Source organism: Panthera pardus, unplaced genomic scaffold (genome assembly GCF_024362965.1).
Source record: "Panthera pardus isolate Hobbes unplaced genomic scaffold, ASM2436296v1 HiC_scaffold_15, whole genome shotgun sequence".
Classification (NCBI taxonomy): Eukaryota; Metazoa; Chordata; class Mammalia; order Carnivora; family Felidae; genus Panthera; species Panthera pardus.
Window position 1 is genome coordinate 21,940,316 of NW_026526710.1, and position 23,213 is coordinate 21,963,528.

At 59.0% G+C, this 23,213-nt stretch overlaps 2 protein-coding genes across 8 annotated transcripts; one reads left to right on the plus strand and one right to left on the minus strand.

Annotated features, from left to right (window-relative positions):
* Nucleotides 1-3,226: 3,226 nt before the first annotated feature.
* On the plus strand, nucleotides 3,227-8,307 carry CCDC188 (coiled-coil domain containing 188). 4 transcript variants are annotated; one of them, XM_019435633.2, is made up of 9 exons: nucleotides 3,227-3,871; nucleotides 4,059-4,166; nucleotides 4,326-4,430; nucleotides 4,614-4,670; nucleotides 4,779-4,838; nucleotides 4,996-5,060; nucleotides 5,159-5,297; nucleotides 5,544-5,593; nucleotides 5,684-6,060. In XM_019435633.2, the coding sequence occupies exons 1-9, from the start codon at nucleotides 3,338-3,340 to the stop codon at nucleotides 5,868-5,870; spliced, it is 1,305 nt and encodes a 434-aa protein (XP_019291178.2). In that variant the 5' UTR covers nucleotides 3,227-3,337; the 3' UTR covers nucleotides 5,871-6,060. The 4 variants fall into 4 exon arrangements, with proteins under 4 accessions (XP_019291178.2, XP_019291179.2, XP_053758224.1 ...); XM_019435634.2 differs by having other exon boundaries at nucleotides 5,240-5,297; XM_019435635.2 differs by lacking the exon at nucleotides 5,684-6,060 and adding an exon at nucleotides 8,007-8,307 and having other exon boundaries at nucleotides 3,228-3,871.
* ZDHHC8 (zinc finger DHHC-type palmitoyltransferase 8) lies at nucleotides 6,584-22,580 on the minus strand. 4 transcript variants are annotated; one of them, XM_019435628.2, is made up of 11 exons: nucleotides 22,309-22,579; nucleotides 15,235-15,356; nucleotides 14,903-15,060; nucleotides 14,643-14,815; nucleotides 14,316-14,418; nucleotides 13,775-13,866; nucleotides 13,467-13,608; nucleotides 13,137-13,257; nucleotides 12,955-13,064; nucleotides 10,602-11,602; nucleotides 6,584-7,579 (listed from the first exon to the last, which is right to left on the minus strand). In XM_019435628.2, exons 1-11 carry the CDS (start codon nucleotides 22,410-22,412, stop codon nucleotides 7,354-7,356), a joined length of 2,352 nt encoding a protein of 783 aa, XP_019291173.1. In that variant the 5' UTR covers nucleotides 22,413-22,579; the 3' UTR covers nucleotides 6,584-7,353. The 4 variants fall into 4 exon arrangements, with proteins under 4 accessions (XP_019291173.1, XP_019291176.1, XP_019291177.1 ...); XM_019435629.2 differs by lacking the exon at nucleotides 6,584-7,579 and adding an exon at nucleotides 8,232-9,469 and having other exon boundaries at nucleotides 22,309-22,576; XM_019435631.2 differs by lacking the exon at nucleotides 12,955-13,064 and having other exon boundaries at nucleotides 13,132-13,257; nucleotides 22,309-22,580.
* Between the last annotated feature and the right edge of the window lie 633 nt (nucleotides 22,581-23,213).

The following is a 23,213-nucleotide window of genomic DNA, read 5'->3' on the forward strand; positions in this document are numbered from 1 at the left end:
TCCATGATTTGGCAATTGTTGAAAGCACTGCTATAAACATTGGGGTACATGTACCGCTATGAATCAGCACTCCTGTATCCTTTGGATAAATTCCTAATAGTGCTATTGGTGGGTCATAGGGTAGTTTTATTTTTAATTTTTTGAGGACCCTCCACACTGTTTTCCTGAGTAGCTGTACCAGTTTGCACTTCCATCAAGAGTGCAAGAGGGTAGGAACGTTGTCTCGATGTGAGGAGGGCAAAGTACAAGGAGAGGGACAAGGGCAAGGAGAGAATGGATTTGTGGCCATTTCTACCACTCAAGGACTTAAGTTTTGCCTGATCCACCTTTCTGACGATGTTACTTGAGGATGGGCTTCCACAGAACAAGGGAAGACACTGAGAAAGAGGAAGGCATGGAATCAGGACTTCCAGGAGCAGTGGGGAAGGCTGTGGTAAGACAGGCCACATAATGCTCTGCTAGAAAGAAGGGAGGAGCAGCAAACCTGGGGCCTGAATCTGGCCCTAGCATTGGATGTGTGATCTGCAGCCATTAAAAAGATTTCTGTTACATAGGGGCGCCTGGGTGGCTCAGTCAGGTAAGTATCCAACTCCAGCTGAGGTCATGATCTTGCGATCCGTGAGTTCAAGCCCCACATCAGGTTCTGTGCTAGAGCCTGCTTTGGATTCTGTGTGTGTGTGTGTGTGTCTCTCTCTCTCTGCCCCTCCCCTGACTTGAGACTCGAACTTCTCTCTCTCTCTCTCTCTCTCTCTCAAAAAAATTATAATAAACATTAAAAAAATGTTTTAAAAGATCTCTGTCACAGAACTACAATGAATAATCCTAAATTTTCATGGAACCACAAAAGACCCCAAATAACCAAAAAATTCTTGAAAAAGAACACGACTGGAGGTATCACACTCTCAGATCTCAGGATTTATTACAAAGCTGTACTAATGGAAACAGTATGGTACAGGCACAAAAACAGACACATAGATCAATGGAACAGAATAGAAAACCTGGAAATAAACCCATTATTATATGATCATTTAATCTTGGACAAAGCAGGAAAGAATATCCAATGGAAAAAAGACAGTCTTTTCAACAAATGGTGTTGGGAAAACTGGACGGCAACATGCAGAAGAATGAAACTGGACCACTTTCTTATGCTATACATAAAAACAAATTCAAAATGGATGAAAGACCTAAATATGAGACAGGAAACCATCAAAATCCTAGAAGAGAGCAGTAATTTTTTTTTAATTACAGGCAGTAATTATTCTCTGACATCAGCCATAGCAGCATTTTTCTAGATATGTCTCCTGAGGCAAGAGAAACAAAAGCAAAAACAAACTATTAGGATTTCATTGAAAGAAAAAGCCTCTGCACAACAAAGGACATGGTCAACAAAACTAAAAGACAGCCTCCTGAATGGGAGAAGATACTTGTAAATGACATATCCAATAAAGGGTTACCATCCAAAATATATAAAGAACTTATAAAACTCAACACCCAAAAAATAAATAATCCACTTTAAAAATGGGCAGAAGTAGGGGCACCTGGGTGGCTCAGTCGGTTGAGCGTCCGACTTCGGCTCAGGTCATGATCTCACAGCTCGTGAGTTCGAGCCCCGCGTCGGGCTCTGTGCTGACAGCTCAGAGCCTGGAGCCTGCTTCGGATTCTGTGTCTCCCTCCCTTTCTGCCCCTAACCCACTCGCATTCTATCTCTGTCACTCTCAAAAATAAATAAAGATTAAAAAAACTTTTTTTAATGGGCAGAAGTCATGAACAGACATTTCTCCAAAGAAGACATCCAGATGGCCAACAGACACATGAAAAGATGCTCAACATCATGCATCCTCTGGGAAATACAAAGCAAAACCACAATGATATATCACCTCACACCTGTCAGAATGGCTAAAATCAACAACAGAGGAAACAACAAGTGCCGGCAAGGATGTGGAGAGAAAGGAACCTTCGTGCACTGTCGGTAGGAATGCAAACTGGTGCAGCCACTCTGGAAAACAGTGTGGAGATTCCTCAAAAAATTGAAAATAGAACCACCATATTATCCAGTAATTCCACTACTGGGTATTTACCCAAAGAATACAAAAATGCCAATTCGAAAAGATACATAGATATATCTACCCCCAATGTTTACAGCAGCATCATCAATAATAGCCAAACTACAGAAGCAGCCCAAGTGTCCATCAATAGATGAATGGGTAAAGAAGATGTGGTATATATATACAATGAAATATTACTCATCCATTAAAAAAAAAAGGAGTGAAATCTTCCCATTTGCAACAGCAGGGATGGATATAGAGGATATAACCCTCAGTAAAATAAGTCCGTCAAAGACAAATGTCGTATGATTTCACCCATACATGGAATTTATGAAACAAAACAAAGAAAAAAAGAGAGAAACCAAGAAACAGACTCTTAACTATAGAAAAGAGACATGGTTGCCAGAGAGGAGGTGGGGGGGCAGGGAATGGGAAAATAGGTGATGGGGATTAAGGAGGCACTGGTTGTGATGAGCACTGGGTGGTTACGGATGTGTTGAATAACCATATTTTACCCTGAAACTAATATAACACTGTATGCTGACTATACTCCAGTTAAAAATTTTTGAATAAAGTTCTCTGAGAGGTGGGGGAAGGCCTCTGAAATGCTGAAGAACAATCTTGAATCTGCTTCCATCACTTAACAGTGATGTGACCTTGGGCAAGTGACACAATGTTTTGTGCCTCAGTTTCCCCACCAATAAAGAGGATGATAATCATCCTTACAGAACCATTAAAGTAAATGTTTAATAAATGATTTTTTAAAAGTAAAATCCCAAAGATAGGTCAGGTAAAAAAGCCAGGTGGTGGGCTAACCTCTTCTGTGTGATGAGGAGGTAAAGGCACAGGGCGCTCAGCTGTGCAGAATGTGCAGCCAACCCCAGAAAGAGCTTCATGATCAGGCTTATGGGTGGTGGGGGGCGGGGGACTGAGGTGGGAGAGTCACACTGGACACCTTGTTTGGCGTTTGTTTTTGTTTTAACCTTGTGTCTGCATGATCTGTTTTATGTTTTCAGAAAATAGCTAAGGCTGGTGAGTGAGCTAGGGTGAAGAAGAGGCAGAGGGGGTGAGTGGAGGAGGGTACTTCAAAAACAGGGATGGGGTGGGAGGGGCCCCACCAGCCCTGGCTCTGGCCACCGCCCTGACCCATTGTGACCTCCCTGGATGTGCCCAGGCCTTTGTGACAGGCACCCTTGAGGAAGACCTGTGAGCCATGACACCTAGAGGGCCCTCAATAAGAGGGTGGCACGTCAGGCCAGGCTAGAGCCTGGACCTGGGGTTTAGAAGGGGTTATGGAGGGGCCAAAAACCCTGGGTCCCTGTGGCCACTCCCACCCCCAATGCCCCCAACCATCAGCTTCGAGCAGCCATGCAGGTTGCCTGGATCCACCCTGCCAGGGGTTTGTAAGATGGCCCTGCCTGGTACCTCTCAGCTCCACTCTCTCAATAGAGTCGGCCAGACCTTTCCCACCTCCGGGGGTAGGAGGCGGGGGGCCCAGGGTAGGGGCTGAGGTACCTGGGAGCTTTATGGCAAACGAAGAGGGAGAGATGCAGCAACAGAGACCGAGAGACCCAACGGGGACAAAACGAGGGCAAGAGGAGGCAAGGCTGGGGTGGAGCTGGCCCCTGCACTCAGGACGAGAGCAAGGGGCCTCCAGGCCAGGGGGATCCCCCAGCTCAGGGCCCAGACCCGGCCCTTGCCCACCCCTGCCAACAGGGGCAGGAACCGGGGCTTCACCCAAGGCAGCCCCCTCCCAGCTCCAGAACGTGCCCCTGGGTCCTGCAGAGCAGTCCTTCTTCCAGCTGGAGCAGGAAAACCAGAATCTGGTAAGTGAAGAGCCCACCGAGGCTGTGGGGCCAGCCCAGGCTCAGAGCCCATCTGTGCAATGGGTTTGAAGCTGTTCACAGAGCCGCAGCTTCTGCCCCAGCTTCTGCCCCAGCCCCCGCTATCTCAGTCCCCTGCCCAAGAAGTGGCTATGACAAGCACTCCCATCTTTCTGCCTCCCATCCTCAGAAAAGACAGAACCAGGATCTGCGAGAGCAGCTGGGGGCCCTCCTGGGGCCAGGGCAGCAGTTTCTGCCCCTATGCCCGGAGCACTCGAGCTGCACGGCCCTGGCCTGGGTAAGTGCATGGCAGACATCTGGCCCCAGCTGGACAGAGGGCAGCTGTCAGGAATGACCCAGTGACTCCATGTACCATACCCCTGCTCTGGCTCTCAAGCAGTCCGTGACCACAGATGCTGCCCATGGCCTTGGGGCTGACCCAAGGGCTCTTCCACAGACCCCTGAGCAGACCAGTGCCCAGCCCCTGGAGGACGGGGCACCCTTGCAGCTGCTGCGGCAGGAGCTGTGCCGGGGGGAAGAGTCCTTCGTGCAGCAGTCTCAGGTGGGTCCCTGGGAACTGGGCTGAGGGGGCAGGGTCCTTCATGCAGCAGTCTTAGGTGGGTCTCCAGGAGTTGGGCCAGAGGTGGGGGGCAGGGGTTCTTTATGCAGCAGTCCTAAGTGGCTAGAGGAAGAAAGAACTGACACTGCTGGCCTTGCCTGTGCCCACATGGTGACCATCCTCCAGAATGAACTGCAGCAGATCCGACTGTCCTTTGAGAGGAAGAAGATGGCCATTACCGAGGTGCCTGCCTGGCTGGGATGGGACAGCTGCTGGGGGACCCACCTGGTGGGACACATCCATGGGTCTTGTTCCTTGGAGCATGTGACCCAGCCTCCCCTCTCCCACCAGGTATGGGATGGCGTGGCCGAGGTACATATGGCCCTGAACAACCAGGCCACTGGGCTCCTGGTAGGTACTCAAAGGGTGACACCTGGAGAATGAAGGGAACAGGGACTAGGCAAAGTGTGCAGGGGCAGGGGAGCTTTGAGAAACAGGGGAATATAGCAGAATAGTCAGGGTTAAAGGACCTGTCTTACTTCCTTTGCCTCCCCCTGCCCCCCGCCAGAACCTTAAGAAGGACATCCGGGGAGTACTAGACCAGATGGAGGACATTCAGCTGGAGATTCTAGGGTGATGTGCAGGGTCAGGGGTCTGGGGCCCTGGCTGAACTGGGAAAGGGGCTGGTGTTCTGACCAGGATGGGTGGATCAACCCCTGACCCCTCCCCAGTTCCACTACACCAGACCGAGAGGTGCTGCAGGCTGGGGTGGGGGACGTACATGGCCCTGACTATACAGCCCCCGTCCCCAGGGAGCGTGCCCAGTGCCGCACCCAGGCCAGGAAGGAGCAGCAGATGGCATGCATAGCGGTAAGCCCCCCACCCCACACCCTTTCCCAGTCTGACCTCACCCTGGAGGCCCCTCTCAGGGAGGAGATGCAGGCTACAATGGAGGAGGCCCCAGGGAGGGAGCCACACCAGGAGCCAAATGACCCTGAGACATGGCTGCAGGTGCCTGTCCTGGGCACTGGTGGGGTAGTGGGGAGAAGGTAAGAACTCGCAGCACAGGGACCCCTGCCATTGGGGGCAAGCTCTGACCCAGCCCCTCCCCTGCAGAAGGCAAGGCCTCAGCTGGGATGTTCCGAGGGCCTCAAAAGCCAGCTCTGGTAGGTGGCTATGTGAGTGCATTGGTAGAGCCCAGTCCCCTGGGACCATCCCCATGGGCACCCCCGCCCCCTGACCGCCGCCGCCCGCAGGCTGCTGGCCCTGAGGCTGCTGCTGGGCACCCTGCTGGCCTGTACCGCCGCCTACGTGTACGTGGTGGACCCCGCGCCCTTCGAGGGGCTGGTGCCTCCCCTGCTGAGCCGCGCCGCTGTCTGGAAGCTCCGGGCCCTGCTGGGCCCATTCCTGCATCTGGAGGTGGACGACTTCCTGCCCTTCTAGGCCGGAGGCCCAGCGGCCCCAGCGAGGAGGAGGCCAGGCGGCCGGCGCGGCCCAGGGTGCCCAGCGGCCGCGCCGGCCCCTGCCCACGGCACTGCCACACGCCATCCCCACCAGGAGCTGCGGAGAAGGGTGGAGGCGGGGTCTGTCCTGAGGGCTGGGCCTGCGGCTGGACATACAGTCGTGACACACACGGCAGCGCGTGAGCTTGTTTCCATGGAAACAGGGGAGAGGGGCAGGAGGTTTTGCAGCCTTCTGAGGGCAATCTCACAGTGGGGATTCCTCAGAGTGGTGCCCCTGCCTCAGTGCCCACACCCCATCTGTCCACTGGTCATCAGCGCCTCCACAGGAAGCCCCCAGCCCACCCCTGGCCACCAGGGAGGGCTCTGAGCAGAGGGTGTAGCAGGAGGGTCTCCACTGAAAGTGAGGATGAGGATCCTCAGGCCTCATCCCTGGGGCTGGGCCCAGTCAGTAGACCTCAGGGATGAGGTTCTCAGTCCTGAATCTGCTGACCCACTGACTTCACACCCCTCATGTAACCCTCTGTCCTTATCTAGCCGACCACCCTACCCTCCCCACACTTGACCGGCCATCACCCTCCCACCTCCCACTCCTGTCCCCTCCCTGACCCAGGGTCCCTGTCCAGCCCAGCCTCCTGGCACTGCCCCAAGGCTCGGAGGACAGGGGGACCACGTTGGTGGACAGAGCCATGGAGGTAAACACCAAAAATTTTATTTAGGGCATTAAATGGGGTTGGGGGAAATACCTTTTAGGACAATAGAGAGTAACTTTGTGGCTTGCTCATCCCCAAGTGGGAGAATTAGAGGCACCGCCCAGGCAGGAAAAGGGCTGGCCAGAGCTCTGCCCTGCCCCTGGGGGCGTCCAGGCCCTGGCTGGCTGGCAGGGACTGTAGGGCTGTGGGCAACCAGGCCGTCTGAGGTCCCCCAGGTGCCACATCTCGGAGTGAAAGAGTGAAGACTGCTGGGTGGGGTCAGGCAGAGCTGTCACCAGGAACACACTGGGCTGGCAGGATCTCCTCCCCGCCCAGGCAGGGCCTGGATGACTCACCAGGCTGGCGGCTCCAAGAGGTTAAGGCATCTGTTCATGTGCTGGGTGTGGGGAGGGGGGAGTGCAGTGACCTGCAGGGGCAACCTGAGACCCCCACCCCAGCCCAACCCACAGAGGCCTGGGCTCCCTGGGGAGGAAGTGGCATCTAAAGTGCTTGGTCAGGCAGGGAGATCGGGGTGATTAGTGCAACACCCCGGGAAGGCCATGCTGGTCCCAGCAGCTCCAGGGCCCCTGCCTGGGGTGTTGGACCCCCTACAGCAGGTGGGGACTTCCTGAGGTGGGTGGGCACAGGGTCACAAGCCCCAGTGGGCTGGGAGTCAGTCAAGGTGCGGCTGGTGGAGAAGGGACCCCCAGCCCACAGCCCAGGGTCTGTGGCAGCCTGGCTTCCTGGGCTGTCCTCTCGGGGCCCCGGAGCTGCCTACTTGGTGTCCCGCTCAGGCCCCGAGAGACCGGGGAAAAGGCTGGAGGCGGCTGAGTGCAGGCGGCACATAGCCCCTCGGGGAGGCGCCCTGGCGGCCGGGCTCCAGGGTGCCCGCAGTGGCGGGCGGTCCTCAGGGAGGCCAAGGTGGCATAGGTGCAGGCCGGGGGGCACCCTGGGCTGGCCACGCCGGCCCCATCCACGGCTGCAGGTGCCGATCCGCCCCCTGTGGGCCGCAGCGTCCCATGAGAGAGAAGCAGAAAGGTGGAGGTCAGCATGGGGCACAGCTGCCCAGTGCAGGGTCCGAGGCCCAGCTAGCCTCCCATGTTGGGCCAGCCCGTGCCCCAGACCCCAAGTCTTTGACCTGGCTGTCTCAGTCCTAAAAAGCTGTGAATTCCCAATTCCCCCACCCCCAACATTTGGCAGTGGGAGGTGGGGGAGTAGGGGAGGCACTCAGGTTGCCAGGAGGGTGAGTTCTAGTAAATGTAGCTACAGGATGCACCACTGGCACCCACAGGGCCCTCAGCTAGCAGGTGGCCCCCAAAGCACCCTCTACTTCCCTTACTCCATCTCCCCCAAAAGCCGCTGGGTTCCCAGGGGGCCCTAGGGTGGCTGCAACCCCAACCTTTCTCTAAATGGCCTGTTACTACCAGGGATGACGCAGACCCATGGGAGCCTCATACCTGGCAGCCAAAGACCCATCGGCCAGCCCCCACCTTCCAGGCTTCCAACTCAGCTTAAGTCAGTGGAAACACCCACGAGGAATGCCCACACCTTTGGCCAACACCTCTCCCAGAGCCTGACCCACTCTGCCCCCTGCCCCTGGAGCCCCCGCATTGCAGCAACAGCCCTGGCCTTGCTGAAGGAAAGGATCAAAATGACTCTTTTTCTTTTTTTAATAAAATTATAGATATATAGATGTAGATATAAAAACATAAAACAGACACAACGCAAGCGGACGCTGCCGTGTGCTTACTCTCGGGTCCCTGGCGCCAGGCAAAACTCTGACCCCCTCCCCGATGTGCTTCCCACAAGGACGCCGAGGCTCCAGTAGGGCCCAGACTTTGCATGCCATGGGGTGGGGAATCTCCAGTTTGGCAGGGAGGGGACTCCTGGTCTCATGGGCACCTTGTAGCAGCGTCCGGCCCGTGCCTGCTCCCACCTGCCCCCAGTCGCCTCCCACAAGAGCATAAAGCAGAGGTTAAGGCTTCAATGAAAGCGAGTTTCCCGGCAGTGGGAGCAGCGGGGGCCCGAGCGTTAACACATGGGACGTGGCATGGCAGCGCAGCGCACAGACACGGGGACGCACCCACCAGCTGGGTGAGACAGGACACACGGAGCCGAGACCCCACCCACAGCTGGCTGTCTGTCTGTCCATCGTCCACCTGTCTGTCAGAACCCAGAGCAGTCCCAGAGCTGGGTGCCTGGAGGCCGGGGCTGGACTCCCCGAAGAAGAACTGGCCTTGCCAAGCTACAAGCTTCCAGCAGGTCCCTGAAAGGCAACGAGTTAGGAGCAGCCGGGCGGTGGGGCCTCGGTCCAGTACAGCCAGGGACCCAGGCCTCTCTGTCCATCTCTAGGCCACAGTGACCCGTCTGTAAGGGGAGTAGGTGGGGACCAGCCTGGGGACAACCTCAGGGGCATGGGTGCAGTCGGTGCAGATGCAGTCCGCACCACCTTGCCGCCCCCACCTGTGGGAACAGGGGTACCAACACACAGATCTTGCAGCCTGGGGGCCCTCAGCCCAGCTGTGCCCTGGAGAGCAGATGGGTGGATGGACGGGCGGAGGAAGAGGGACAGGCTTGTGGAGGCGTGGTCTCTTCTGCTGACGTGTCCACACCAGGACTGGGCCTCCTCATCTCCCAGGGCAGAGAAGTCGGGAGGGGGGGCAGCCGCTGGGGGTCCTGGTCCCCGGGGCTCCACGGCGGATGGATGGCAGTCAGTCCTCACACTGAGATCTCGTACGTGGTCCCACCCACGCCGGACACCTTCTTAACGAGCGTGTGCCGGGCAGGGCTGGCGGAGGGCCCTGGGGGGCCAGCAGCAGGCCCCAAGCGGGCCAGGCCCGGGGACTGCCCGTTAAGCTTACTTGGGGGGGTCTTCAGCTGAGGGTGGTCCCTGCATCAAAACAAGCACACACACGCACACCCACAGTGAACACGGGATCACGGCATGACAGAGGCCAGCGGAGGCAACAGGACAGATGACGCAGACGTAGATAGAGCCCAGGGCAGCCCCTGCCTCTGAGCCCAGAAGGTCCCACCAGCAAATGGGTGGGGATGCAGGGCCTGCAGAGGGAGGGCTATTGCTGTCACAGGACAGACAGACAGATGTCAGAATGGCCATCACCCCCCTCCCAGGTCCCTTGGTCCCTCCCACTGGCACAGATCACAGAGTGCAGGGAGGCCAGGTGGACACTGGCCAAAACCCCAAGCCCTGCACTGTTCTAGCGCCCCAAGCTGGGGAGCCCAGGGGTGACTGTGGGACCCCTTCCCTACTACCTCCTAGGAAGATGAGGGGAGGTCTTTCTGCCCTCCAGCCTGCCTAGTATTGACCAATAGCATTTCTGATCTCACTGCCCAAACATCCACAAGGGTGGGAGCCACTCCCTCCTTTAACTGCCACCCACTGGGACAGTTACACCCACAACAGGGACCTCCTCCCTGACTGAGCCTGTGCTCAAGGTGGCAGGGGTGACACCTTGACGATCCCCATGCACCCACTGCGGGGCTCAGCACACACCATGTGTTCAGCTCATATACTTGGACCCGACCTGGCAAGGCAGCAAGCCTAACTTCCAATTATCCGTCTGCTAGGGACCTAGAACCAGCCTGCCCTGCTAGGCCTCGGTTTCCCCATCTCTGAGCAAAGGCCCTTACTTCCTGGGGCTATGTGCACCCAGGGCAGCATGTTCTGCCATGGGGTGATGTCCCCCAGATACAGCCTCCTGGACAGACACCATTTCCAGAGGAAGAAGCCCTGGGGTCCCTGCTACACTTGATCATGCCAGCTAGGGGAGAAGGTGTTCAAGATGCAAATCCTCCTGCCTCCCATCCTGGGACATGCCGGGGTGTCCTTAAAGCTGGGTGACCCCCATATAGGCTGGCCAGGAGCCTCCAAGGAGGGTGAGGCTCACCCCTGTAGGCAGCCATTGGCTTCCTGGACAACCCCCACGTGCTCAGCCAAGAGGCCCCACAGGCGGTTGGACACTTGATTGGTGCTGGGAAGCCCCCTGCCCCCTGGCACCCACCTCTGCATGGCCAGCGAGGGTGGCGACTCCGGGAGGTCCGTGTGGATGAAGGCGACAGCTTTGGGGCCTGCATAGGAGGGTGAGCGGGGTGTGCTGGGTGGGGAGGGTGGGCCCTGGCGCACCGGGGACCTGTGCGAGCCGCTGCCGGGCCGAGGCCCAGGGGCGTTGTTGTTGGCCAGGTCAGCCTGCAGGGAGGAGGAGGAGGTCCGCGGTGCCCGGCTCACGGCACTGGACAGCGAGGACAGTGAAGTCTGCAGCGCGGGGTTGCGGGCACCACCGAAGCCAGGCCCTGCCACCAGGTCATCTCTGGAGCCATAGCGCAGGGAAGGGCCCCGGGGGCCCTCGGACAGCACACTGGCCTGCTGCAGGCTGTAGGAACTGGGCGCATCATAGACGCCTGAGTCGCCAAAGAGCGAGTCGGCCTGAGAGCGCAGCAGCCGTTCCCGCTCCTCCCTGTCCTTGCGCTCCTGGATGGAGGCCATGATGGTCCTGGACAGGTTGTCATAGCGCACAGGCGAGGGCTCCCGTGGCCGGGGACCCAGCACCGGGCTAAAGCTACGGGGCGGGGGTCGTGGCGGGTCACCCACTGCCCCCGGGTGCAGGTAGGGCGAGCGGTAGCTGGCCATGCCAGCCGAGGGGTGGGCTGGGCACGTGTGGCCACTGGGAGATCCAGGGTTAAGCAGACTGTCATAGGACAAGCTGCCATTGCGGTTGGGCAGCGCGTGGGGGGCAAAGATGCTGCGGTGGGGTGTGGGGGGCCCACCCTCAGAGCGCAGAGGCTGCAGGGCCACGTGGTCCCCGCCCCGCCGGCTTGCTGCCTTGAGGCTCAGGGAGCGCAAGGCACCCGAAAAGGTATCAGCAGCACTGAGTGGCGGGGATGGCGGGTAGGCTGCGTGCAGGCCTCCGGGCGTGTAGTCGGGGAGGTCCAGGCTGGGCTCTGATGCAAAGTCCAGGCTGTGGATGCTGTCCTCCCCTAGTGTCAGGGAGTCAGGGCCCGGGACCTGCAAGGAGAGAGGGCACACCTCTACCACTGCCCAGCCACCATGTCCCACCCAGCCACCACGCGCTCTGTGTCCACACAGAAGCTACAATCCTGGTGACATCAAAAGTAGCCACACGTGCAACCAACAAGCTGTTCCTGGAAGCTCTCCATCCCCTGACTACCTCTTCCTTGCCCACCACAGAGGCAAGTGGGTACAGGGTAGACCAGAGCACCCAGATGCTGCCTCTCCAGAGAAGGCTTTGCACCCTGCTCCTGCTCTTACTTCCCCGGGGAAGAGGAGAGGGCTGTGGGAAACAGCCACAGGAGCTGGACCTTGAGGAGACACAATAACCACACAGTGGCCCAGAGCCCTCTGCTGGGCACCTCACAGCTGAGGATTGGAGTCTCTGCAGGGTAAGACCAGAGCTGGCTGCTACATCCACCCAGGGAAGTACCCTCAGAGCCCACCTGGGCAGGATCTCCTGGGGAGGGGCGGGGGGGCAGCCACAGCAATAGGGAGGAGGGGCCTCTTTGATTCTCCCGGAATCAAGGCATGCCGCAGCCGGATTGGGCTGGGGATGAGAGCCTGCATAACCTCAAAGCCGAGACAGGGTGTTGGTAGGGACAAATGTGGCCTTGGGGTACTTGGCCAACCAGCCAGAATCCTCATGGGATCGAGGACAATCCCAGGAAGGAGATGAGGCAGGTAAGGGTACCTAAAGCCTCCCATTCCCAAGGACACTCCTCCTGGGGCAGGGCTATGGCATGTTGGCCAGGGAAGCCCAGATGCCCTGCCCAGCCCAGAGGGTCCTGAGATGCAGGGTCAAACAGGCCAGGGGTCTTGAGGAAAGGGGAGTGGTCCAGGTATACTGGCCCAGTCACAGGCTAGCCTCTCAGCCAGCCATGAAGGAGGGTGGGCAGCCTGGGAATGTTCAGGGTTCTGGATCATTCCTCAAGCTGTCCAGGGCTGCCAACCGCTCCACAGTGATTGTAGAATACTTATACAACTCAGAAAAAATAAATGTGCTTTCTTAAACAATCTCAAATTCTTCTGAAGCCTTCCCGTGGGCCTTACAGAGTGACTAATGGTGGAATTTCAGGCATCCTGGCACATACTGCTCCTGGGGGCAGCCGCCTACCAGGCCAGTGGGCAATGCCAGCCAAGGAGAAGGGGCCAGCCAGGACTGCTTGTGCCAGGCCTTCCCTCATGCCTAGCAGGGATGCCCACAGGGTGAGGCCCTGCTGGTACCCACAAGGCTCTCTATGACCCTATGGCCCCAGGGGTGGGGCCTCTAGGAGTGGGACCTCTGGGGACAGGGTCTCCAGAAGGGGTAGAGCAGGATCTCCTGGGGCGGGGCCAGGCCTCCTCACCTGCTCACCAGGCCCGCAGAAGGGAGCCTTGGGACCCGAGGGAAAAGCAGGCCGGAACTTGTACATGGCAGGTGTCGGGGGGCTGGTCCTCTGCACCGACAGGGCGCTCTCTGGGGAGATGGACCGCGGTCAGGCTGGGGTCAGTCCATGTCCCTCCCTCTGTCTGGCCACCCCTACCTCACCAGCACTGCTTGGGCGTGGGGTCTGCAGGTCGCCTCCGAACGTGCCGGCCTCCACCTTGGGGGGCAGTGGCGGCCCCAGGTCCAGCGGCTTCTCATCCAGCCGGTCCAGACTGCCCTTGGACTGGGAGGGGGCGTGGTCAGTGGTAGGCAGGGCATGGGCCAGGGGTGGGGCATAATGGGGACTCCTCCCTGGGCCCTGAGCTCTAGACCATTCCCCAGAATCTACCCAATTCCTCCCCCTTCCACTTCTAGGTCCCCTCCAACATAGTTGCTTCCTGCCTTCAAGGGTCTGCCTTTACCCCATCCCCTACCTGACCCCAGGGCCCCCACCTTGCTGCGGCCCAGGCCAGCCTTCAGCCCGTTGTCACTAAGCTTGACCTTGAGTGGGGCAGCTCGCTCCAGGAGCTCAGGCCGAAGGAAGGGAGGCTTCAGGCGAGCAGCCAGCGGCAGCCGGGGAGGCTCCACCACGTACCTGCACCAGGGGCAAAGGGGTCAATGGCCAGGGTGACCTGGCCTGAACGCTCACCAAAGACAAGGCTGGCCACACCTGCCAAGGGCAAAAGTAGACCAGGCTGAGGGTCCGCACCTGCCCACCCCAAACCCTGCAGGGGTCCCTTGACACCCCGTTCAGGCCTCACCGGGGTGCCAGAGGGCTGCACAGCACGTGCTCCACATTCCCATAGCAGCCTCGGGTGAAGGGGTTCACTCCCCCACGGAACTTCCCCGTCACCTGTGGACATGGGACCCCTCAGCCAGCCTGGCCACCCAAGGTCCAGGCCAAGGTGGACCAGGGGACAGGCAGGGACAGCTGGGGTTCCTCAGATGTAGGCTGGGCAGGGTCAGCCCATGAGTGCCCCCCCCCCACCCATTTACCCCGAGTGTCCCTGCAGGAAGCTGTAGAATTTCTGGGCCCTGAGTTACTGCCAGTACAGTTGTCCACAGGTAGGAGTGAGCAGGGGGACAGGGCAGGTGAGGTCCCATACTCCATTCCCCCACCCAGAGTCTCCAGGGCCAGATCCTCCCCCTATAGAAGCTGCACAGTCCACCTCACTAGAGGGCTCCAGTAGCCCTTTCCCTGACACCACCCCCACATGGTCCTGGTGTAGTCCTGGCCCTCTTGGCCCATAGGGGACCCCCCCCCATTCCCATCACTGCATGGCCCTCTCCTAAGGTCAGCACCTGCTCGTTGGTGGTACGCCCCCGAGTGACTAGCACCACATGGAAGCCAGTGAGGCCGATGACAGGGATGAAGAAGAGGCCAGCCACACACATGACGGCCATGCTGGCCCGTTAAGGCCAATGGCCATAGGCAAAAACATGGAGCAGGTGCCTGTGAACAAACTATTCCCACCACCACCCAACCAGGAATGGCAACCCACCCCCTGGGGACTCCCAGGCAGTCCCCAGCCCACACTGTCAGGCAGTCCCCAACCCACCCCGAGCCTCAGTTTCCCCCGTGGAATGTGCCCCCAGCCCATACTGTCTTTGCGGTTAGGCCAAGGATACGTGATGGTAGTGTGGGCGGCTCCCAGTCCCTCAGCGTGGTTCAGCACATAGACCAGGCCAAAGGCGACGACACCCACCATGTGTGCACTGAGCGACAGCAGGAACAGGAAGAAGTAACGGTAATTGCGGCGCCCGATGCAGTTGTTGACCCAGGGGCAGTGGTGGTCAAAGTCCTGGGCAGGAGCAATGAGTCAGGGCACAAAGTGGGTGGGAGAGGAGAGACATGGAGATGGGGGCGGACAGGGTGGTGGGATGGTCACCTCTACGCAGTTGTCGCAGACGCTGCAGTGGGAACAGCGAGGTGGACGGTAGAAGTGGCAGGTTGCACACCACTTCATTCGGACCTGGATGCCCCGTACATCCACATTCTTGTACAGCGGGGCCCGGAAGTCATCCTCCTTATCCTCGTCCTCATCCGCTGTGAGCCAGAACCAGGGGAAGGTGGCAGGAAAGTGACTTCCTTGGCAGGAGAGCCCTTCCCGAATCTCTGCCAGCCCACACACCAGGACCCACCCCACCCCAGGCTCTTTCATGTCAGCCACTTACACTCTAGTGAAAGTGAGCAGATTATGTGCCCGGTACAGGGCCCTACCTCGGGGGAAGACGCCAGGGTCCATGAAGGTGGCCATGCTGAAGTTGGCCAGGACAAAGAGAAAGATGATGCCATTGTAGACGGGAACAGCTGGGGACACAGCTCGAGTCAACCATGGGCACCTGCATTGGACAGCAGGATAGAGGTGGGTCTGGGGGTGCTGAAGCCGGGTGGGGAGGGGAGGTGGCAGCAGATGAATTAGGCATGGCCACACATAGGAAGACTGGGCCACTGAGACCACCATCAATGCTCAGCGTGGGAGTCAAGAAGGCCACTGCTGCCAAATCCCTGCTGGGAGACGCCTGTACATCAGCCTGCTGCTCCTCTACTCAACCATTGGGGCTGAGCACCTTGTGCATGGTGTGCTGGCTCCCTCTATGCCAACACCAACTCCAGCATACTCCAGGTGGCTATTAGGAGCTCAACTCACAGTTGAAGAAACTGAGGCTCAGAGCAGCCCGTGGGCCGGAGGGGTGGCAGACTGGGGGGCGGGAGCCCAGGATGAGAAATGAGCCTACTCTGCCTGTGTACTATGATAGACAGAGGCCAGCCCCAGCCCTTACCCAGCCCTGTCCCCAAGCCCAGCAAGGCCCCTTCACCAGGGAAAATTCTGTCAGTAAATGCACGGTGGGTTGTCACCCCCGGTTTTCCCTGAGGGGTGCAGTCTCAGTGTCTGGGCCACTGGGCACATCCCCATCCAGGCAGCCCCTTCTTTTCCCTTCTTTTTAGTTTGTCACCTTACTATCCATATGGCAGTGCAGAATACCTGGAGACTCTAGAAAAGCACAATACCCCGCAACCACTCATCATCTCTTTCTACCCCTCAGCCCTTGGCTCCAAGGCTGCCCCCTCTTCCAGGAAGCCTTTCCAGACTCCTGGCACCCCATAAGGGTCACACACACCTCCCTGGTGGGTGTTTTGTCACAGAGAGTGTCCTCTTCAGCCCTCTTGGGACCTGATCAGAGACCCCTCCCTGGAGACAACCAGTACTTGGGCACATGGCCTGTGGTCCCCTGCCCTGACCCTGCAGCAGGGTCCCTGAGTCCATTCACTTGATTCCCATAAAGTTCCTCTGGCCTCAGGTTCCTGATCTCTCCCATGGCTCCTGGCTGCTTTGACAAGTGGGGGGCACCCACTTGGGAGTTGGGGGGGTTGTTCCCCTTCCCATAACTAGCCCCTCTGTGGAGTTGGGAGTGCCAGAGGAGATCCCCTACGGTAGCCCTAAGAGGACAGGGCATCGTGGCCTCCAGCAGGGTGAGCAGTACTCATGGCCTTACCCACCGCCCCAGCGCACACTGGCCACGCTGGCGCACCCACGCCTGTCTTGGCCAGGAGCCAGCCCTGCCACCCCAGCAACCACCTCCATGGTAGCAGAACTTCGCTATTTTTAGTGGAAAGCGAGAGGCTATTTAAAGATTCCACTTCCCACGGCAGCAGGCTCAGCGGGCCAGGAGCCGCAAGTTACCCCATCCTCTTCTCCAGGACCTGCTGTGGAGGTGGATGCACTCCCCGAGGACACAGGTCCCCTCTGCCGGGAGGGCTTTTCTCTACCACCCCCTACCCAGGCAGCCCAGAGCACCCACCAGTAGACGCCTTCCACATTCCCCATCCCTGTGGGCTGAAGCCTGGCATACAGATGGTGCTGAATGTATGCTGTGGTCTCTGATCCAATCCCATTCAGCAAAGTGACAGTGGGCTCCTGAGGCATGGTCTGCTCAGCTAGGCGGGGTGGGGGCAGAAGCCAAAATGCCAGTGGGGATGGGCTCTCCAGGCAAGTGAGAGCTGCCCGCTTAAGAGAACCAGGTACTCCGAGGAGCCAGGGAGAGGTGCGGGACTGTGGGCCCCGCTCAGGTGGTACAAGCCAGCTCTCCATGATGCCTTCTGGGAAGGGCTAGCTATGCAATCTATACAAAATGAAAATGCGGGCGCCCTTGTTTAGAAAGTATCAAGGGGCTTCTGGGTGGCTCAGTCGGTCCAACTTCGGCTTGGGTCATGATCTCGTGTTTCGTGGGTTCGAGTCCCATGTCAGGCTCTTTGCTGACAGCTCCAAGCCTGAGCCCTCTTTAGATTCTGTGTCTCCCTCTCTCTCTGCCCCTCCCCCGCTTGCACTCTGTCTCTCCCTCTCTCTCAAAAGTAAATAAACATTAAAAAAAATTAAAAAGTATCAAGAATTTCAAGACACTGACAGCAAAATCATTAAGGGCAAGTGTGGGCTCTCATGCACCTGTGAGTCCCGTGGCATCAGTGGGGCCAGCCTGCTCTGGGAGAGGAAGGAGCTGAGAGGTCCTGAGGTGCTCCAGGGCCTGCAGATGTGCACACACAAGGTGGAGGTGGGTGGGCACTGAAGGTAAGAGGACACATAGGGGAGGCCAGAGCAAGGGCCCTGTCCATTACTGTTGTCCAGATTTTGCCAGTGGATACTACCTGCCCTGTGCAGTAGAACATGAAATCCACCCTTCCAGCTGTGGGGAGTGGGTGTTTTTCTGTTTTCTCTATTTTAGAGGCAAGGAATAGGTATAGGAGAGCTTGTCACATATCAAGGCCTTGGGGTGAACCTACGTCTGGGCTGGGATTCTAACCATCATGCAGGCAGGCAGGGACTGAACCCCATGGGCAACGCCCCAGCCACACTGACCAGAGTTTCCCGTGGCCCAGGTGGCCTGTCCTCCCTGAGCCTCAATGATCCCTCCAGGCTGCATGGGTGGCCCTGAATGAGATGTCTGGGGCTGGGGGGAGTGGACAGCACCTGCACAGCAATGGGCCCATGTTTGGGATCTGCACTGTGATGGGGCAACGTTTGCACTGAGGTGGTGGGCAGCCTCTGTTCACCGTGGGCGCCAACCCCCTGCATGCCTGGGCCACACATACCAGGGAGAGTGGGGTGGGGCCTCAGCTGGTGTTGGGCAGGCTTTTGGGGAGGTAGTGGGCAGGTTCTTGAACAGGGACCTGAGCCATTGGCCCCTCTGCCCACCATTGCCAAGCCCCCAGGCTTGACTCAGATGCAGGATCAGGCATTCCCCATGCATTCTTGTCCTCCCCATCCTCCCTCAGGGGGCCTTTGCCCCTAAGCCATGCCATAAGGAGGGTCCTAGCCTGGGTCATGCCTAAGGAATACATATCCTCATGAACATGCAGGGACACACGCACATACACATAAGCAATGCACACACAGATACACAATATGCTCCAAGACACACTTGTGTGAATACATGTCCGTACATGCATGCACACAGACGCATGTGCATACATAACCACATTCAAAAGGCACATGTATTCAAGCACACATCGACACGTATTGACACGCAAGACACACATGCATAAATATTTGCAAAGACAGATAGGCCCGCTTGTGCACATGCTGGCACACGTGCAGAAACACACACATAGATGCAGACGTGCCCTTCCTCACACTGACCCCCTTCCCTATGCTTCCCATGGACCAGGCAAGTGCGAGGACATGTGAGGACATGAAAGCTCTGTGGGCAAGGCCTGGCAGGCAGAACTGCTCAGTCCACCTTGAATCTATCCTAGGCTCCAGGAGGGCCCCTCTGCCCACAAGTACAACACTCCATTCCCACCCAGGGGACTGTATACTCCGGGCAGAGGATGGCCACCCCTTGCTGGCTGCAGCCATACTCTGGGCCCAGGGCGGGCCCGAGTGGGGGATGGCCCAGCTCTGAAGCTAGAAGCCCTCCTCCCCATCCAGCCCCCGCCTCCTGAGTGTCAGGGCCACACGCCACCGCCATGGGCCCCACCCAGACTGAGGCCCCAAGTCTGCCTGGCCCAGCAGGGAGACACCACCCAGTGGGGGTGGGGGGTTCTGCAGGGACAGTATGCGCACCGCAGCTAAATGTGGAATGGAAAATTTTACCTCAGGAGTTTTCATTTAAATCGGGTTCTTCATTAACACTGTGTTTAAGAATAATGCTCACACACGGGAGCACCTGGGACCAGAGGGTTTGTGGCCACTCTGCCCTGGTCAGGCCAGGCAGGGCCTCTGTCCTTGTGCACCCATTCCAGTCCCTGCAGACATCTGAGCAGATGGGGAAACTGAGGTTCAGGAGGCCAAAGATACCCTAGGCCACAGGTAGTGAAGCCTGCCAAGGGGCTCACCTCAAGTTTCCTTCCTTCCCATGTGGACCCTGCCAGGAGCTCTGTCCACCTGGGCCTTCTGTCCTTTCTGGGCCTCTGAGTATGGGGAAGGCTCAGGCCCATCCTGGGAACTAACTGCAACATCCCAGAAGTCAAACCTTTGGTCCTGGACAGACATAAGATGGCCTAGCCTGGCCCCAGGTGTTGGTAGTCTGAAAGCAGCTCCAGTTTTCTGATGTCTACAGGGTCCTCTGTCATTCTGCAGACTGGCTCTGGGAGGAGAAAGGGGCTGAGGTGGAGGCTCTCAGAAACGGCACCTCCCACCCCAGCACCTGACCCAACCTGGCACTGAGCCACAATGTGAAGGGTTTCTGGAGCCCAAGGGGACACGACTGTACCAGGAACCTAGGAAGGCTTCCTGGAGGAGAAATGCCTCTGGATACCTGCCCTTCAGTGTGATGCTCCCCATCCTCCAAGGGGGATGCCCCACCTCTGGTCATCCTATCCACACCCCAGCCTCTCCTGGGCAACATGTCTGAATATCCTGCTTGTCCCAGCCCCCTCAGTGAACTGGCCCGAGGAAGGGGTCCTCGGTCTTCTAGGCTCCTGGCTCCCCACCCTGTATGATGTCAGTGTAGACCTGCCTCAAAGGGGGCAACTCCTGTTTGCTGAACAGAGAGGGGGCCTGGGGCCACACAGCACCCAGTGAAGTTCAAGGGGGAGAGACAGAGAAGAACCCTGTGGGGGCCCCAAGGGCAGGGTGGGGAGGACACAGGAGTAGACTGCTCCTTTTTGAGCACATGTCTAAGTCTGCAGAAAGAGAGTGAAAGTGTGGGGGCTAGGGTGACCAGAGGCTTGTCCCAAGGAGGGGACCACTGGGAGCCCTGCTTGCCTGGAATCTGCATGCTGTGAGTGGTGTCACTAGGCCTGGTTTGCCTGGCAGAACCCCTCTCAGGAGCCCAGTTGTCTTGGAGGACTCCAGGGGAGCCAGGGGTGGGGGTGGGTTAGGGCCCCCAGTGGCCTTTTGGCCCGGAGAATGTGGCCTCAGAGGCTCAGGGGAGCCCGGTCCCAAGGGCAATCAAGCCTCCCTTGGCTAGATGGTCACTGAGCCTGGCCCCCAGCTAGTGCCCTTTCACCCCCATCTTACCGCAGGGACACATGCCACCTTCTTTCAGGCAGAGTGGGTCACATACAAGGCAGGACACAGGAAAAGGCCTGCAGTGCCCTTGAGGGAAACCTGCACCTCGCTGGGCTGTTGTTCCTGAACCCTGAACCCAGAACCCCAGCTCTGAGAACAGAGGAAGGAAAAACTTGGCAGGGTCCAGGAGCATCAGCGCCCACATCTTGGGAGTCGAGTTCATAGGGCAGTCTTGTAGGGGCCCTCTGAAATCACGGGAAGGGCTCACAACAAACTCACTATAGTGGGGCTTAGGTGAGCCTAGGAGGAGATACAGGCGGGCTCTCTGGGGTAAGGTTGATTTCAATTTCTTTAAAGATTTATTTCCGTGCATTTCACAAGTTCTTGAAAGAGAACACGTATTACTTTTAATGTTAGAGAGGAAAAACACTGAACTGCACTTTGGGAGTGAGAAACCAGGATCAGTAAGTGGAGGTCAGGCTACCAGGAAGCACACCTGAGGCCCTTCCAAGTCCCAGACACTGGCCCCGGGGCCAGGACGACTGGGCCCCACACCTCCAGAAGACCTTGCACCCACTGCCCACCTGCCCCTCTCCTCTCTGCCCCACAGCCAGCAGCATCTGAATAACAAGAACATGCCTGCTTGCCAAAGCCAGAAATAAGCCCGTCCACACAGGCCTTTTTTAAACACACTCTTGGCAGCCTGTGGTGCCCACCCAGTCCCGGCCTCCAGGTAGAGGGCTCCCGCACCTCCATGGGCACCCAGTGCAGACTCGCTATCCTCACAGCTGCTATCCGCACTCTTCCGCGCTCTTGCTAAGGCCAAGGGTGCCAAGCCAGCTCCTGCTCACTCCTGCTCTGGGCTCACACTCCAGGGCTGACCTGCTTCAGAACAGAGGCCTCACTGGCTACAGCCACTTGTCAGGCTTCAGGTTCCCAGGAAGGCTTGAGCGGTCATAGCTTTAGTTACCTGGGCTGTCTCGGCATGGGACCTGTGGAAGGGGGTGGTCCCAAATCTGTACGGCTAAAGCCTGGAACCCCCAACCCCTACTTGTACCTGGGGTGGGGGGTGCCCCACAACAATTGTGTTGTAAACAGGCTGATGTGTGAGCCAACCTGTCTCAGGTGAAGAAGCTATGGCTGCATGGGCCCAGGGCTCTGCCTACCTTCTGACTCAAGGGTCCCAGTGCCTGACATGACCGGTGTCCCTGGATGTGACCTGGTCTGGGCCCTCCTGCTTCGACCCTGAGCCTTCCTGAGAAGGTCAAGGGAGGGTGGAGGGCATTGCCAAGCCAGCATCAAGGGTGGCTTTGGGGCAGGCACGTGGCAGCCAGGCCAGGCCACACCTACGCAGGAACAACTTGGCTCTGGCCCTGGGCTGGACACCCAAGAGCTGCCCTCAGCTCCTTGCTGGAGGCTGGTGGCTCTCTACAGCCCCTGTCCCCTCATGCAGCCTGTTGGGAGGGGAGGGCTGCAGCCACACCTTGGGCAGCCACAGCACACACTCCCCTATTCGGGCCCAGCTCCTCACACTCAGGGCCTGGCACACCCATGAGATGCCCACCAGCCACTAGTGTCCCCACACACAGAACTCACCTGTCCCTGGTGCCCCAGGATAGGTACACTCACTGTTTCTGTCTCAGCCCAGGCAGGGGGCTCACGTGCGCATAGCCCTGGTGCCAGCCCTGCCATGCCCAGCCCTCCCTGCCCCTGCCCCCCTGCCCTGCCCAGCCCGCGGGCCCTGTCCCCCCAGCCCTGCCAAGCTTCATCCCTTGTTGTACCGACCCCTGCCCCTTCTGGCCCGGCTGTGGTCGCCTGTGCCCCCGGTGACGCGGGGGACTCACGTGAACACGAAGAACAGGGTGCTGGAGCCGACCAGCAGCGCGGCGGCCGTGGCCACCGGGATGTACTTGGCGGGTTTGAGGCGCGTCCCGGGGCTGCGGGGCATCCTGGGCGCCGCGCCGCCGCATCCCTCCCCGGGGCCGGGCGGGCGGGGCCGGCCGGGGTCGGGCCGGGGTCGGGCCGGGGTCGGGCGGGGCGGGCTGGACGCGGCGCAGGACCCGCGGCGGCGGCGGCGGCGGCGGCGGCGGCGGCGGCGGCGGCGGCGGCGGCGGCGGCGGCGGCGGCGGCGGAGGAAATCCCACCCCACGGGTAGCGGCGGCGGCGGCGCGCTGATGTCAGCGCGCCCCTTAAGGTGGACCGGGCGGGGAGGAAGGGGGGCCGCGGGACTGGGGCGGGGCCAGAGGCGGGGCCGGGGCGGGGCGGAGCTCGGACCCAAGGCAGACGCCCCGGCCCCCGCCCCGCCCCACGCCCTCCTCCCGGGGCGCTGCGTGCTGGAACCGCCCAGACTAGGGAGCCACCGAGCTCCATCGGCCCCGACTGTGCTGGCGTCCTGCGTGGCGTTCGGGACCTGGGCCTGGCGGCGCCGTTCCTCGCCTTGGTGCCCCAGCCAGGCGTGTGCCCGCGGCTCTGTGAAGCCACCCAGCCGTCGCACACCTGCAGTCCCTGCCCGCCGGGTGGACACCGCGGCAAACGCCAGGGCCCCTGTTCCCACTCCGCAGGCCCTGGCGCTGTGGCCTGTAGGTCGCCTCCTGTGCCTCTATTTGCACAGACTTTTCCCTAAACACCTTGGAGCCTGTCCCTGGGATCAGGTTGATGTCCCTGCTATTCCCGGATAGGGCCAGACCCCTCTCACCTGGAGCCCCCCTAGCATTCAAGGGGGTGGAATATTTGTGACACTGTATGGGCA

What these genes read in the sequence shown, in the direction of transcription:
- ZDHHC8 (XM_019435628.2), bottom strand. Translation starts at nt 22,412, where the DNA reads ATGCCCCGCAGCCCCGGGACGCGCCTCAAACCCGCCAAGTACATCCCG. An exon ending in GGCGTACCACCAACGAGCAG is followed by an intron (nt 13,867 to 14,315) that starts GTGCTGACCTTA and finishes CCATGTCCACAG; the next exon opens with GTGACGGGGAAGTTCCGTGG. An exon ending in CCCACGCCCAAGCAGTGCTG is followed by an intron (nt 13,065 to 13,136) that starts GTGAGGTAGGGG and finishes CCATCTCCCCAG; the next exon opens with AGAGCGCCCTGTCGGTGCAG.
- CCDC188 (XM_019435633.2), top strand. Translation starts at nt 3,338, where the DNA reads ATGGAGGGGCCAAAAACCCTGGGTCCCTGTGGCCACTCCCACCCCCAA. An exon ending in AGCAGGAAAACCAGAATCTG is followed by an intron (nt 3,872 to 4,058) that starts GTAAGTGAAGAG and finishes TCCCATCCTCAG; the next exon opens with AAAAGACAGAACCAGGATCT. An exon ending in CCTTCGTGCAGCAGTCTCAG is followed by an intron (nt 4,431 to 4,613) that starts GTGGGTCCCTGG and finishes ACCATCCTCCAG; the next exon opens with AATGAACTGCAGCAGATCCG.